Source organism: Dermacentor albipictus, chromosome 2 (assembly GCF_038994185.2).
Source record: "Dermacentor albipictus isolate Rhodes 1998 colony chromosome 2, USDA_Dalb.pri_finalv2, whole genome shotgun sequence".
Lineage (NCBI taxonomy): Eukaryota > Metazoa > Arthropoda > Arachnida > Ixodida > Ixodidae > Dermacentor > Dermacentor albipictus.
This window is the reverse complement of record NC_091822.1, coordinates 111,536,608-111,551,380: the sequence shown is the minus strand read 5'-3', so window position 1 is coordinate 111,551,380 and position 14,773 is coordinate 111,536,608. Positions and strand designations below refer to the sequence as shown.

Sequence of the window (14,773 nt, the reverse complement as noted above, 5' to 3'; positions counted from 1 at the left end):
GCTTCATGTTTTAGATAGCCGACCTTGATCATGTCTGTATTTGCTACAAATCATTTATGGCTACAAATCCCCATTTTAGTGTCCCTTTATGTTGTGTAAGTCGCTGTGTGCGTGTGTACGTAGTGCGCCTGCATCGGCTGGTTCTTAACATGCGGACAGAAAAGATGCTCCCCGGAGGGTCCGTTTGGAGAAGCGTCAATATTCATACATTCTCTCACCCCCAAACCGTCATCCCTTGGTGCTTTCAAACTGTGTTGCCCTGCTACTGCGAATCCGAGTCCAAGGACCGCGGCCCTATTTTCACTCGTGAAAGAATTTCCTGAGTAATCTTTATCAGTTCTAAATGAGATCAAACAGGAGATCAAAAGCATTCAAATCCCAGGTAGCGCCGATTGAAGAAAGCACGAGCAGTGTATCCAACCTAAGCACAAATTTTGAACTCATAGGGAGCCCTGTTCAAGACGTCATGAACATTTCTAGAACAAATGTGGAACTTGTGATGTGGAATTTGGAACACATGACGTCGTGGAAGGTATTGAACAATCCTGCGAGAAAAACTAATCACATTATTAAGGCACTTCCGGAAGTTGGCGGTGAAGGTTATGCCCAGTGTCTTTATGGACAAATAAGTATTCGGCATCTTTATGGCAAATAATGTTGAAGTGTCACAGAGCAAATTATATCGCCGTATTAAATAGGTCTTTTTGTTGTTGTTTTTTCGCTGTCCTAATTAATGTTATGCTTTACGGTATTTATATTTTACATAGTTAGTTTTCTCTAATAACTATAACCTGCTCTTTTTATATATTTTTTTGTTCTTCCGACATGAATAGATTTCTCAGTGTTACAGTGCTGCATGGCTTGTTTGTTGTTGCACAGGAATGGCCCAACATGATGCCCCTTTGTGCCCTTTGAATATATAAGAAAAAGCAGATGGCCGATCTGGCTCCTGCACGTTCGTAGCGCAGGCGACGAGACGAAGTAGAAGAAAGACGCCATGGCGGACGGTGCCAATCCACGCCCGGTGACAACGACGCTGACCGGACCCGGCGTTCCCGGAGCTCCCGGCACGATGAACATGTGTTCCTCCACCTCACCTACCGCTTCTCAGCGAGTGGTCCTCGTGGCTTGCGGCATACCGCTATCTCTGGTCATCGATGCGGCGATCACTTTCGCCGTCTTCCACGTGAATGAACGCCAAAGAAACAGCGTACAGCCTTCCGACGCGGCGTTCCGCTGTCCAGACGACGCCCATGAAATTGCCGTGTATGTCAACAGGAGCGTAAGCCCGTGCGAAGATTCCTTCGCCTACGTCTGCTCAAGCGCAATCAGCGATGCAGTACCCCTGGAAGCCACCGTGCGAGCCCAGCTCCAGGAAGCCATGATCACGGGCGTGATGCCGGGGAACGTGGCAATGCGCGAGGCCGGACGCTTCCTCAACGCCTACTACCAGACGTGCGTACACGCCCTTCTGGAGCACGAGTCGTTCGCCTCATCTCTGGCGCGCACTTTATTGCGACACACGACGGGCCTTCTGAAGAAAGCAGGCCCCCGAAACGCCATGGCGTTCATCGTAGCCGTGTCGCTGAGATGTCAGCTTCCATCAATCTAATCATTCGCGTCAAATACTACGGAACGGCAAGATTGTATGCTTCTCGCTTCCATCGTTTGCTGCATGCAAGCCATCGTCTACATTATTAGCCAGGATGCGTGTCCCCGCGAAACGGAATGAGCCATAGTATATTGGCACCAGTGCGCTTGTTTTCTACCTTGACAAACAATGCGCGACCATTCATGTGGTGATGAGCACACCTGCCGCGCCATCACTACCTCGTGAATCGCACGTGACACAGCCCCACTCGAATGCCTGAGAATCGGCCGAATATCAACCATAGCATTGCGTGCACCAGAGCTAGTCTTTTGCGTGACGCCAGCGCGGCGCTGCCATTCTGCTTCACTTCGTTGCTTACTCGCACCGCGTGAGGAAACTTCATGGCGCCGCCTTGGGTGCATTTACTATTATAAATTAAAAACCCGCCGCTATCACAACCTCTGATAATGTGAAAGGTCATTACTCTTGATTACAGTACAAACGCAACAGTGAAAAGTGCAAGAACACGCAGCAGGTTTGTAATGTTCCATCAATATTATTTCCAATAAACGCGTGATTTTACAAAATGGTGGCCCAAGACGCAAATGCCAACACATCCTGAAAGCGATGCAAATACTATGAGCACGCGTCATGAAAAGATAGTAGAGAAGCCTGGGAGGCCTTGCTCCAGAGCGAGGCTGAAGACGACCAGCGTCGAGCAATCCGCCTGGCCGTTGAGGCCGTGAAGACTCACCGTCCTCAACGCGCGGGGACTGCTTCGTCCTCCTCACTTACCTACGTGTAGGTTAAGAGGCAGGCACCCCAGCTCGGTGGAACAATAAGGTTTTCATTCATTCATTCATTCATTCATTCATTCATTCATTCATTCATTCATTCATTCATTCATTCATTTTCATGGCCCAAAACGACGGGGAAAATGCGGCGACAAGCCCCTTCCTCTCGGTCACCACTGCATATGGCCCCTCATTAGCGTAATTCGCGCGGCTAGCACTTAAATTAGCACCACAAATGATGAGAGAAAATTACTGCATAGGCAGCCCAGCGAAACATCACGCAATGTAAAATTTACATTTACGAAACGGCATTTCCTGTGTCGCTGCTCACGGCACATTCCATCGGCCAATGAGCGAGCTCACATGACTGCTACCTCAGACCGCTCTCACATATTCGCGAAATTTCAGATGCATTTCTTTTTTTGAAGCGCTACCGTCGCAATACAGCTGCCACAGACCAGAAAAGGTGTTAGTCGGTAAAATTTGCAGGCCCACATCACGTTATATCATGTTGATCAATGTGCAAAATTGCATTTTGAAAACTTCCGCTTCCCGGCACAGACAATCAGAGTGTCCACATGATGGATAATGGCGGCCATGCAGCCGCCATGCCTGTCGGGAACAGAGCCTCTGGAGCATCCCGTGATACGAAACTTTCGAGGATACAATCACCTGATCTTGGCTAGTAGCGCGAAGTGAACACGGACACAGAAAGGAGCGGACAGGATGAGCGCTCGTCCTGTCTCCTCCTTTCTGTGTCTGTGTTCACTTCGCGCTACTAGCCAAGATCATGTTACCGTACCAACTCGCCCAACTGTCTATCCTTTTGCGATACAATCACTTTTGCGAGATTTCGCATGACTCGTTATCGCGCTCGTCAAAGTACACAGTCGACAGCATTTCTGGCAGTGTGCCAAGTGAAGCAAAATCTAGTGAAAGTGGCTCTATTCCCGAACTCATTGCTCGGGAATACTACCCCTGGTAAGGTCTTCGAAGCAAAAGTGTCTTCAAGTTACACCTTCCACGGGTATAGGTGCCGCAAAAGATAACGACTATCGCTAAAGAAGGCACCTGAGGTATTAGTTAAAAGGTGTGATATTCAACATCGAGCATTTTCTTGCATATAACACTTTATGGTATGACATTTCACACCAGGTGATGCAAGGCCCTTCGATGAATTAAAATTTCTAAACATGTTTGCGCCTGTATATGCCGTCACATAAGAGTCCAAATGCTATAACACGGAGAACATGAAACATGGCGCAGAGCGGTGGGAAGTCTTCACGCAGGAGCAGACTCTAAACCGCATGCGCAGTCCACGTCGTATTTGAGAAACCGCACTAAAACTCCAGTGTATTTCATCCCTCGTCGTACCGCTAAGCCTCGAAGCGGCTTAGGGCTGAAATTTGTCGACGGGAAGGCGCCGCTGCTTTTCCGCCTTCAGCGAGGTCTCCGTCCCGCTCGAGGAACTGTCGCGCACCCTGGCGAGGACAGGCACGGACAGGAGCGCGTCCAATGAACTGCCCACGCTACTCCACGACAAGCTGAAGTCACCAGGCTGCTGCCTGCTGGTGCCACTGTCATCGCGAGGACAGCCGTCCTCACATGGCGCAGCATCCGCAGCCTGAGGCCCCTTGCGGTCGTCCTTCTTCGGAGACACGGCCGCGTGCTCGACCGGGCCCGAAGCTCTGCGTGCTCGACGGAGCTTGCTGCGGCGCTCATTTGTGGAGGACATGAAGCTCTCGTCCTTCTTGGTCTTCTGCGCGGGAAGACCAAAACACCCAATATGCATCATTAACTTCCTCCTATAAGAAAACTCTACGAGTTTTAGGCATCCGTTGTGGGCATCTGTTTTAGGCATCTAACAAATCGTTTACAACGATTTCAAGTAATCATCACTACGCTACCCTGCTTCATACCCTTTTCTTAAATTTGTATTTACGCAGTGCTGGCTCGGCGCTATTACGATACCGTTATATTCGTAAGCAGGATAAAACCATTGTATTTCTCTCTGCAAAGCTAACAAAACAAGGGAATAATATCTCCAGCATGCTGTTTTATTACAGGGCCCCTCGCCAGATTAGAACGTTGCAAACCAACAAACTCGGCGACTAGGTCACACCATGATTATATCTGCAGAATATTACCCGTTAGTACGTTGTGAAAGCAACGAACTAACGTACATCATCCAAAAACTTGAACATAAGCTTTCTTTTCTCGACGGCTGACCAACTGATATTTCCATCTACCTGAATTCCAAGCGCTTCTGCAAGCTGTACGTTAGATACTTGTCTCCCTGGGTGAATCCCTTCTCGCTCCATTAGGATGTGCCGAGTGGTCTCCTTATTTTTGCTGCAGCATACACATGCCTCATATAATTTCGAGCCTTTGCTTTTTCCTTAGGCAACCAGCTCGAGCATCAAATAGCAAGGCACTTCCCTTCATGTTATCGTACAGATTTTCCCTTCTAATTTCTTTTTCCTCATTATCGCGAATCTCGATGTCTTTCTCTCTCCCATTCTTTGCATCCAATTCGCTGCTTCTGCTTTTCTGACTTTCTTTCTGATTACTAGACTACATCTACACTTTAAATCTACACTTCACACCTTAAATGCCTTCTACTTGGTTTCCAACTTTCTTGACCTCTTCCTCTATTCTCTGCCCACGTTTTTTAAATGTGAAGCATTACTTGGCAAACATTTGCCACTGACAGTGTTTACCTAGCCACCTACGTCCTGGCGCTCTCGTGGGCGTTTCGTCAACTTGGTATGCACCAGTGCTGGTATAGTATGACAATAATGTATGACGAAGATGAATGATAAGTCATCTCACGAATTCCATGACATGTTTGTCATGTAGGTCATGAAATAGCCGCCTACGCCTTGGTACTCTCATAGTCGTTTCGCCTATTTGGTAGGTATAAAAAGCGGCATATTATGACAAGAGTGCGTGATGAACATAAATGATAGTTCATGGCGTGAATCTCAGGACGTTTGTATCATGTAGGTCATGAAATAGCCGCCTACGTGTTGGTGCTCTCATGGTCGTTTCGTTAACTTAGTAGGCTCTCCGCCCACTGCTTTGCATAACATCGATTCCCACTCGGCGTGGGGCGTTCCAGTATTTTTTAGGTACAGATACTTGTGCACTTTAGTCGCCCATATATTATGATCCATGTTCCCGAGTCTTTCTTTAAAACTAATTTTACTAAGCGCTTCTGCCACTTCAAACGACGCCCAACCAATGTCCCTTTGCACTGCCTAATTTGTGCTTTTGCCGTGGGCTCCCAAGCGCAACCGGCCCAACGATCTCTGATTAACTTCCAGCCCCTACAATGTATGCAATTTTAGGCACAGAACAGCATTTGCGAACGTTATTGCTGTCACCATGACCTCTTTTCAGATGCCATGCACCATATCATATTTATTGTGGTTCCAAAGGGCTCTATGTTTCATTATTAGGACCTCTGAAAATGTCTCCCTTTGGTAGCAGAAACCAATCACGAAGGCATTGCCTTTGTGTACTGCAAACACCGCAAATAATGCAGTTCTTTAGCGGACAATCATAATGAACGTTGCTGATGCATCGGTCAGCAGCAGATATGCTGCGCTCGGTTTCTATTTTGTATGATTATTCTTGCTGTTTCACATTTACTTCTGCCTTCAACGGCAATCTCTTCTAGAAGGGGGTGTCATGCTCCACATATAGTATAGAGGCACTCAAATCTCTGTGCATGTAACCGTTTGTTGCGTTTAAGCAACGCCCGGAAGGCGATCACTAGTTTCAGCTTCAAAAATAATGCGTGGCCGAAGCGGTTGTCGGGCAGCGTAGCTTTAGTGGGATAAATTTAAGCAGACATGCTTGTTGGCACTTTTTTGACAACCACTAGTATATATAAATGGAGAAGGTTGAGCAGAAGGAAAAGCACACTTCTTTTGGCTGATGAATTTTTCGCTTGCTGTTTTTTGTGAAACTTAATTCAGGCCCAAGTTGTCCAGTGGCTGACGCATACTTACGTCGCCCTTGCCTTCGCTCAACCTCGCTGCGTGCTCATCGATAACGCATGTCGGCTCCCACCCGGTTACCTGCTTCGGTTGTCGAGTTAAGTATGGAAATAGAGAAGATATGTAGAGGACGTTCATAGGCCTCAGGGAACGGAAAACGCGGAGAACATGGATAAACAGACGCATCATATGTTAGAAGCTGTGGTGTTCGAATACCAGAATTTCCAGTTAACCCAAATATTTTCATATTACCTAACGACGCCACGCAAACGCAAGTGTTTTACGAATTTTGTAAGCACGCATTGGCTTTGCATCCCTTCAACGGTGTTCTACGGGCACTTAGTTTCTGGGCAACCTGAGTGAAATAAAAGCGGTGCCGCTCGGTTCATGCCTCATGAAGGTCACTAGTCCTTTACATGCGGATGAAATACTTGTGATGATGTGACTAAGTTCCCGTTAGTTAGCCTACAGCTTATGTTCACAGTTTGGTTTGTCCACATATATTACCAAGACTAATATTCATTCCCATATTTGTAAATTAATGATGTGACCCGCATGAACGCGCTCCCGGGAGTATTTGGCATGGGCGTACTTGAAGTGTTTCGTGATAACGAAAAATAATTAAGCATTTGAAAGGAAGAACACAAGCGAAAATACTTCACCGACGCCTACGATACTTCATAATGTGAAATTAAAGCGCAGCTCTATACGTGTTTTCATGTCGCGTGTCAATATTTTGCACTATGATTATATAGGTAGACGGTTTATATAGGAGGAGAACGCTGTGAGTAGAGCAACTGGCGTGGATAATCTCTCTCGTGTGGCACATTGCGAACGGAGCGAAGTCTAACGCGACTGCCTCGTTAACCGGGAGATCGCGAGAGGCTGCGCGTGGGTGACGCGGTTGGCGCGGTACACAGCAGCTGCCGCAGACAGAACTCCGCTCATGCAGCGCTTTCTTTCCATATAGACGACGCGACGCGCGGTAGTCTGGCGCCATATCGTAGCCGACGACGCCCCAAAGCCAGTCTTGCGCACGAGGAGGTGATGTCACGAATCGCTCAACATTTGTGCACAGGCGCGAGTACAAGTGGGTACGAGCGAAAAATCTGGCGGCTTCTGCTTTTTAAAGTCACGGAGAGCAACATAGCAAAAGCCTGGCACGAGCGAAGATACTGCTCTCGGAGAGCAGGCGCGCTCTCTACTGCGCTTCCACAGCACAATCAGTGATGTTATATTGAAGGTAGAGTTAAGGAGCGAGAAAGGTATAATCAGGTACCTAACAAACCACGATCGTGTGTCTTGGGAAAGGTTGGCTTGTTGGCATAACCTTCTCCCTTTCTACTGGACACATCACCAGTGATGTCATAAGTACATCTTGTGTGTGATTCGTTTTGACTAGCATGCACGGCAACCGCCATTAGAGGAGCCGGCGGGGCGCGATGCATCAGTATGCGAACACAAGGAATCTCGACGCAGCAGGGGGGCTATAAGAAATTTGCGCGCGCGGTATAAGTACAACCGATTGCGAAATATAACTTCACTGTTGAAGGTTAGCGCTAGCGTCTGTGTTTCGCTTCTCCTTGTATCTTTATCGTTATGGTGCTAGACTCTATGCCCATTGAGCAAATTCCGTTTCCTTTATTTTTTTTTATTTTTTTTTGGAGCAGGTAGTACATAAACGCACTGTTTCGTACCTCGTCGGAGGCGTTCTCGGAGACTGGGGGCTCGCTAGGGCCGGAAACCTGCCCCGATCGCTGGGACGCGGGCATGAAAATTCTGGCGAGGTGCGGGTACCTGGCGTGCACCTTCTCATTGCTGAGCACGGGACGCACGAAGGGTTCGATCGACGAGCCGCCCAGGCCTCGAAGTTCGCTCATGCTGGCAGCGCCGGCTTGGGTGCTGATCTCCATCGTGGAAGCCTGCGTCACACAACAGGTCATGACCCAAAACACCTCGGGCTGAACCACACAGCCTCACAGGCACTGACATAGGTGCCGTTTACGAGGGAGGGGGGAGGGGAGGCTGGAGGGCTACAGTGCCGCCGCTGTAGATTAGCGATGGGGTCAGGGTGCATCACGTCTTCTCCTGTACGGTTTTCGACAAATGCGCTGAAGAACTACAGTTGGGTAAACGTTGGAATATGTAACAGCGCTGCCTTGAATTTCCGTGTCTACACAGATTTGTGTCGCACCAACAAAGGGGAAGCGTAACAACACCAAGAGCTTTAGATCCAGTTCATGTCAGGGATTCCGACTAGAAACTGCAGCTCCCCGAACGTCTACCCTTCGAAGTCTCTGTGCTGAATCCAATAAACGACCACTTGATAAGTGCAGGTGTCTCTTTCGTGCAAATTCGCTTCTAAGACTTCGAAACCTTCCTAGACACCCAAATCAATTGTTTACTCAAAACATCATCTACGAACTTGCTTTAATATAAAGCTCGGCAGGGACTATACCTCATCCTTGCGAATGTAAATAAAATGTTTATAGCAAAATAATGGGTCTCAGAGCTGCATAATAAACTCCACAGTCCTAAGCCCATCTTGAGCGAATGGCGGATTGGCAGACAGGGGGAACGGTTCTTCGAGATGGTCCTGCGCTGTCGGGAAATTGGCCACACACACTTAGTCAAAAGCCATCTCTTAAGAGAGGCGTTCGGACCGATCTGTGAAGAGTGTTCGGACGGCTTAGCATCGACACGATCCGGCTTTTCCCACGGTCTCTATGGGAGGCCATCATTTCTCGCTTGGGTTTCCATCGCTACTGTGACGTGACAGCCTGTTACGCAGCAGTTCCAGCGCTTATTCTTCTTCCGCTTCGGATTTCCAAAATATTTGTCAGCCAAAGCAACCGAAATTTAATAGAGACCTGCCACCAACTGTCGGAATCATAACCATCGCGGGTCACAAATTCGTGAGCGTCATCGTCATCCGGAATCGACGTGGCCATTAAGACTGCGGACTCAGCAAACGACAGCTTCATATTCCGCGAATGTTCGACGTAGCTCCTGCTCTGCTCATGGGAAGGTATGCCAACGTTGTCGCTGGAAGGGACCTGTAAGGCCGTTATGGCACGTTTTCAGTGCGGCCGCCGGAGAAATAGGCAAATGAGAATTCCTGAATAAACTATACTCCGACCGATTTCTCGATCCCGGCAGTTGTCGTTGCCCAGCCCCTTATGCTAACTACAACCAAATGCTTCTACAATGCCTCGACCACCACTCCTGCCCCCCGCCTTATGAGTGTGGAGCTGTGGGGTGACGCCCTAGGCAGCTCCGAGCCTGGCCTGCAGGACGACGTCCTGCGCTGGGCCGTGGAGGTGATGGAGCTCTACTGCAAGTAGATGTGTCTGTTGCTTCCCGCCCCCGCAGGTCCTGCAGGGTTTTAATCCTTCCAAATAAAGTTATTCATTCATTCATTCATTCATTCATTCATTCATTCATTCATTCATTCATTCTCGAACAAACTCGAAGGCCCACGCTCCCGCGAGCGCGCTCCTAGAGCACCGCCCAGGACCTCCTCTCCCGGCGGCCTTGAAGACGGAGTGAGCGTGCGGACAGACGGCTCGAGAAGACTCGAGCATTTTGAAGCAGACAAGGGGAAGAAGCAAATTTGCGTGCCTTGCGGCGCCTACTTCATTTCTTAACGCCGCCTTCCGTTGTTAGCATTTTTCGGGCCATATTATGTAAGTGAGCGTCCCGCGCGCTGCATGTTATTTTGTTTTTCAGGTCAGGCTTCGAGCAGCGAAGTAGACAATCCCAGCATATGGGAAGTGGTGAAGTGTAAGCGTTGAGGTCAATTGTTAACCGTTGTGTCAGCTTTGGTAGCTCAGCATTAAAGGGAAGCTGAAGAGTTTGTCGAATTCAATAAGACGCTCATATACGGATGCGGCAACCTTATAAACCATGAAGGTAAAATTTGGGGGGGGGGGGGATTTTTCACTTAGGAGTGACACAATCGTCAGTTAAAATTGCGCTGTAGCTCCGCCCCCCGTCGAGCGCCGCGCGCTGCTGCTGACGCTGACGATGCGAGCGGAGACCAGAAACTGCGGCTTAGTGACGTCAACACTGGTGTTCCGCTCCTTCGCAGTCTCCGCGACCGTGCCTGACCGGGCTTATTTCTGCGTGCGTGCCGTCCTAATCTGCTTCGCTCGACCCTACATTCCTTTATTTGTGTGTATGTAGGAGTGGTAGTCGACGTGCGCAGCATCAATTGAACTTGTAGGCCGATCATGCTGGCGTTCTGTGCAGCCTACACTTGCACGAGCACCAGCGGCCGCAACGATGTTCCGATGTTCCGTTAGTTCCTGCAAGACAAGAAGCTTTCAGCTAAGTGGGAGGCTGCTGTGAAGCGAAACAACTTCAAGCGCTCAAGAGCAAGTGTTGTGCTATAACCACTTCCGTGACGATTACTACCGGAGTTTATCAATAATGCGGGCTTTGGGTTCTCCTAAAAGAAATTGTTAGCACGCTGAACGGAAGGTGCATGTTTATCGCCCACCCTTGACGCAGGTTTCATCGCCAAGCGCCGCGAATTTTCTATTCGCACGTGTGTTGTGAAACAGCCTGCATGCAGCTACCATAACGCCGTGCAAGCGTAAAGTTTTCATATGTTGGAAGGCCTGCTCACGCCAAGACGCTGCACTCCCCATTCTCTCGTACACATAAGAAACCGACCATCTCATGTAGCCGACGGAATTCGCCGGTTATGAGTAGCGTGCGGATGGCGCGCTGATGAAGGTTCTATACTACACGTACAACAGCCAGTAAACTTTTCCCGCGTTTAAACCGTCTGTGTAGATTGCCGACAGCTTTGAGGCAGCGCACAAATGCTGAAGATCGCATCACCGCTTACGTTCTACGAGGAGGCATGCAGGAACATAACACTACAGCTGTTTGCCCGGAAACGTACTCACTGGAACGCTGAATGCAGCTTAGCAAAAAGCATACTCGCCAAAGAACATTTCCAACACAAAGAGATACTGACACTTCGCCTTCGTTCGCGTGGAAAGCAGTGCTTCCACCAGCATTTTTTGCTTCTTGGAGAGGCCGGCTCTTCGCAATCGGCTCGTACATGTAGTATGTACAAGTATGTACGTACGTGTAGTATGTACAAGCATAAACCCCTTACAAGTGATCTTGCACGCGACAGCGACAGCGCTGCAAGCGGGGCGATGGCTGTCGCGTTCACTCGTCGTCTGCAAGCGGAACCACTGCTGACGTCAGGAGGCGCCCGAACAATCACAAACGGAAACGAGGCGCGCGAGCTGGGCGTGTCTCCTGCTGCACTTTTCGTCGAAATAAAATATGTTTGCGCTTTCTTTCACTCAATTTCGATGCGATATTCGAATTCAGAGGGTTGAAAACCACGGCGTGCTGCTCTTCACTCATTTCTTCTGGAAAACCTTTCAGCTTCCCTTTAAGTGTTTACTCGGCTTTGGTAGCTGAGTGAGAAACTTTTGACACTTCTGAGTGTATTATTGTACTGTTATATAAATCAAGTTCTTATGTTTCTCCGTGCGTCGTCCGTCCATCGTCTGCAAGTCTGTCTGCGACACATCCCACGCCAAATCAATGTGCACCTCGAGGTAGGTACCAAAGTGGAGAAACAAGAACCGTGAACTTCCGCTCAACCTATTTTTTCTTTGTGCGTACAGACTACAACACTGTTATCGATAACAAATGATTGGCAGTTATCGCAAATTACAAACGAGTTTTGTTTCGTGCACCCATTTTACTTTCCTATGCAACAGTGTTAACACCATGGATTAGGGCGTTTACAGGTATACTGGCATTCTGCCTCAACAGAGTGGATTGGCCCCTAATTTTTTTTTGTCCTAAACTCTGAACACGCTTTTGGCTTTCCATTATTCGGTGGTCTTACCTTCGTCGTATTGTATTTCAGAAAACCGTGAAACACAATGGACATATATCTCATCAACAAGAACACATCTCCCATAGAGGATGATGAAAGGACACGCAATACACCCCACCTGGGACCTTAAGGCCCGCTTCTGAACCTACCGAGGTTTGCCTTAGCGGCACAAGCTCGGCATGTGCAACTGTAACCACTGCCACCGCACGCATACGAATTGTCGGTCAGGATCTAGTGCCTAAGGTTAAAGTACAAGAATGACGACATTACCAACCAGTTTGGGAGCATGCGTACAAATGGCTTCTGTAGGACGCGTCAGTGGCCAAGTTATTTTGTGAGACCTGTCGCGCTCTTTGTGAGATGAACATTCTTCTTCGAAATTCTCCCATCGATAAGGACTCCAGCTAGACGTCGGTGCACAAGGGGTTTTCTAACTAGAAAAAAGCTCTTCTAAGATTTATAAGTCATGAGGCCTCTATCTACACCATGCAGCCATGAACTGAACCACAGCTGTGAAAAGGGGGGTAAATGCAGCAACTTCTTGTGTAATTGGGATGGGAAAAGTAAAGGAAGACGCAAAGAAATTGCTAATAGCTACATTATCTTCATTGTAGTTCTTAGTATGCCCGGAAATGGCAGCATGTGATCATGATGGTGCAGAAATTAATCTAAGACATCTTCTGGAACTTCGGGCCAGTGCCATTTGAGAACTGCGATCATGGCTTTCTCGAACCAAGTAGGGGTGGCTTCCCCACGACATCTTAAACGAAATGACGGGAATTTCGGGTCATGATGTTTTCCGGTCACTCACATATGAGGTAAGCGAAGCAGGACACTATGCCGTGATCATGGATGAGACAGCGGACACATCTGTCTAGGTGCAAGTCTCGATCTGCTTTTCTATTCCCCAAAAGAACTTTGGAGACACACGAGCTATTTTGTGGATATTATAACACTGCGGGGACCAGAGCGGCAAGTCTTTTTGCCCTTGTAAAGAACGTCTTCTGCCGTTTTAATCTTAGCATTGCACGTATATGTTTAAGTTCTACAGGCAAGCTTTTGAGCCTTAATGGCTCAACGTAGACCCTAGTATGCTCATATATATAGCAAGGCAGTGCAATACACCCTTGAAAACGGTTCAGGATGTTCTAGAGCTGCTTTCGGGCAATAATTGTGAGCTGCCTGCGAGATCCCTCAACCTCCATGATTGAGCTTGTCAAAAGTGCTTTGACTATCCCAGTCACGTCACGCACAGCTGAAAGATGGTTGTCATGCGTCCGTCACGTCAAAACCTACCTGAGGTGAGCAATGGAAAAAGCACGAATAACTCACATAGCAGTTCTCCATGGCATCAAAGAGTTCGCCCATAAAATTAATCTCATTGACATTGCGGACGAGTTAATTCAGAGATGAACTGCACGTAGAAACACATTCTCGATTGGGCCTTAGCGGTTGTATAAAACAACAGCGAACAACGTCACACTTTAATGCGCCAGTTTTATTCAAACTGTCGCCGCCCATGACCTTAGTTTATTTCCTTCCATAAAATTTGCATTTTGTCACTTCGTTATTACAATCTCTTCCCTTTGTGTGCTGTTCTTGCCTTTTGTTTTGTATCCAGTTTGTTCGTTCCTTTACATTTTCTAAAGGAGAAGAGTTTACAATCTGTCTTTAAATTTAACATTGCTAGCTTATTATGAAAATTTTTGTACTGCCCTGTGTTTCTAAGACACGAGCAGTTTAATATCTCTTCTTAATTTTCAAGTTCCCAGCATATTTTGGAAATGTTTGTATTGTCCATAGTGGTTCCTACAAACGAAGAGTTTGTAATGAGTTGGTAATGTTTATTTGTTATCTTATTGAGGAAATGTTCATGTTGCCCAGTGTTTTCTCTTATATTAAGTAAGGGCGTTACGAACTTCTTCAAAGAGTTTACCTGTTCTTTTAGTTTCTTTTATTCATTTGCTTGTTTAGTATCTCAAGAACTATGCTGTCATATTTTAGAATATTCGCTCGACTTTAGAAACAAATAAAACCCATATTTACAGATATTGCCTCTCCAGCTTTGTATATATCTTGTCATGGAGCATGTGCGGGCAAGGGGGAACGAACAAAAAAAGAAGGTACGAATTGCCCCCTCCCCCCATTCGGCAGATTCGAAACTCGGTGCCTGTGGACACTGAGCTACCGAAGCGAGCTTGTTCTGTCTTCTGCTAGCGTCGTCCTGTTTGCGCTAAGGTTTTTTTTCGCGTACGCATCAACTAGGCGCTCAATTCATTCTGCCCAAGCTTTCAAAGGCGCATGCGCCTACGCACCTGCCAGGATTCGCGCCCTTCGTGATGCTGCGCGGTGAGTGGGGTGCCGGCGACGCCCGTGCTGAGTCGGAACGTGTCGACGGCGCCGCCAACCGTCTCGGCCGTCAGGGCGGGCACGAAGAAAGGGCTGGTCGCAGGGTCGCCACCGCAGAAGCTCGCCTGACCGGACACCACGAGGGTGGTGGCCGACGCTG

At 48.0% G+C, this 14,773-nt stretch overlaps 1 protein-coding gene across 3 annotated transcripts in view; it reads right to left on the bottom strand.

Annotated features, from left to right (window-relative positions):
* Positions 1–3,497: 3,497 nt before the first annotated feature.
* Positions 3,498–14,773, bottom strand: part of LOC139046637 (uncharacterized) — a 57,148-nt gene continuing 45,872 nt past the window's right edge. For 2 of the 3 annotated variants that reach the window (XM_070533866.1, XM_070533865.1), the window contains 3 exons: positions 14,580–14,773; positions 8,087–8,311; positions 3,498–4,144 (listed from right to left, as the gene is read on the bottom strand). The exon at positions 14,580–14,773 is cut by the window's right edge and continues 44 nt beyond it. In XM_070533866.1, the coding sequence (XP_070389967.1) occupies positions 3,779–4,144; positions 8,087–8,311; positions 14,580–14,773 (785 nt within the window). In that variant the 3' untranslated portion in view covers positions 3,498–3,778. The remainder of the gene's footprint in view (positions 4,145–8,086; positions 8,312–14,579) is intronic. The other variant, XM_070533867.1, reaches the window with a different exon arrangement.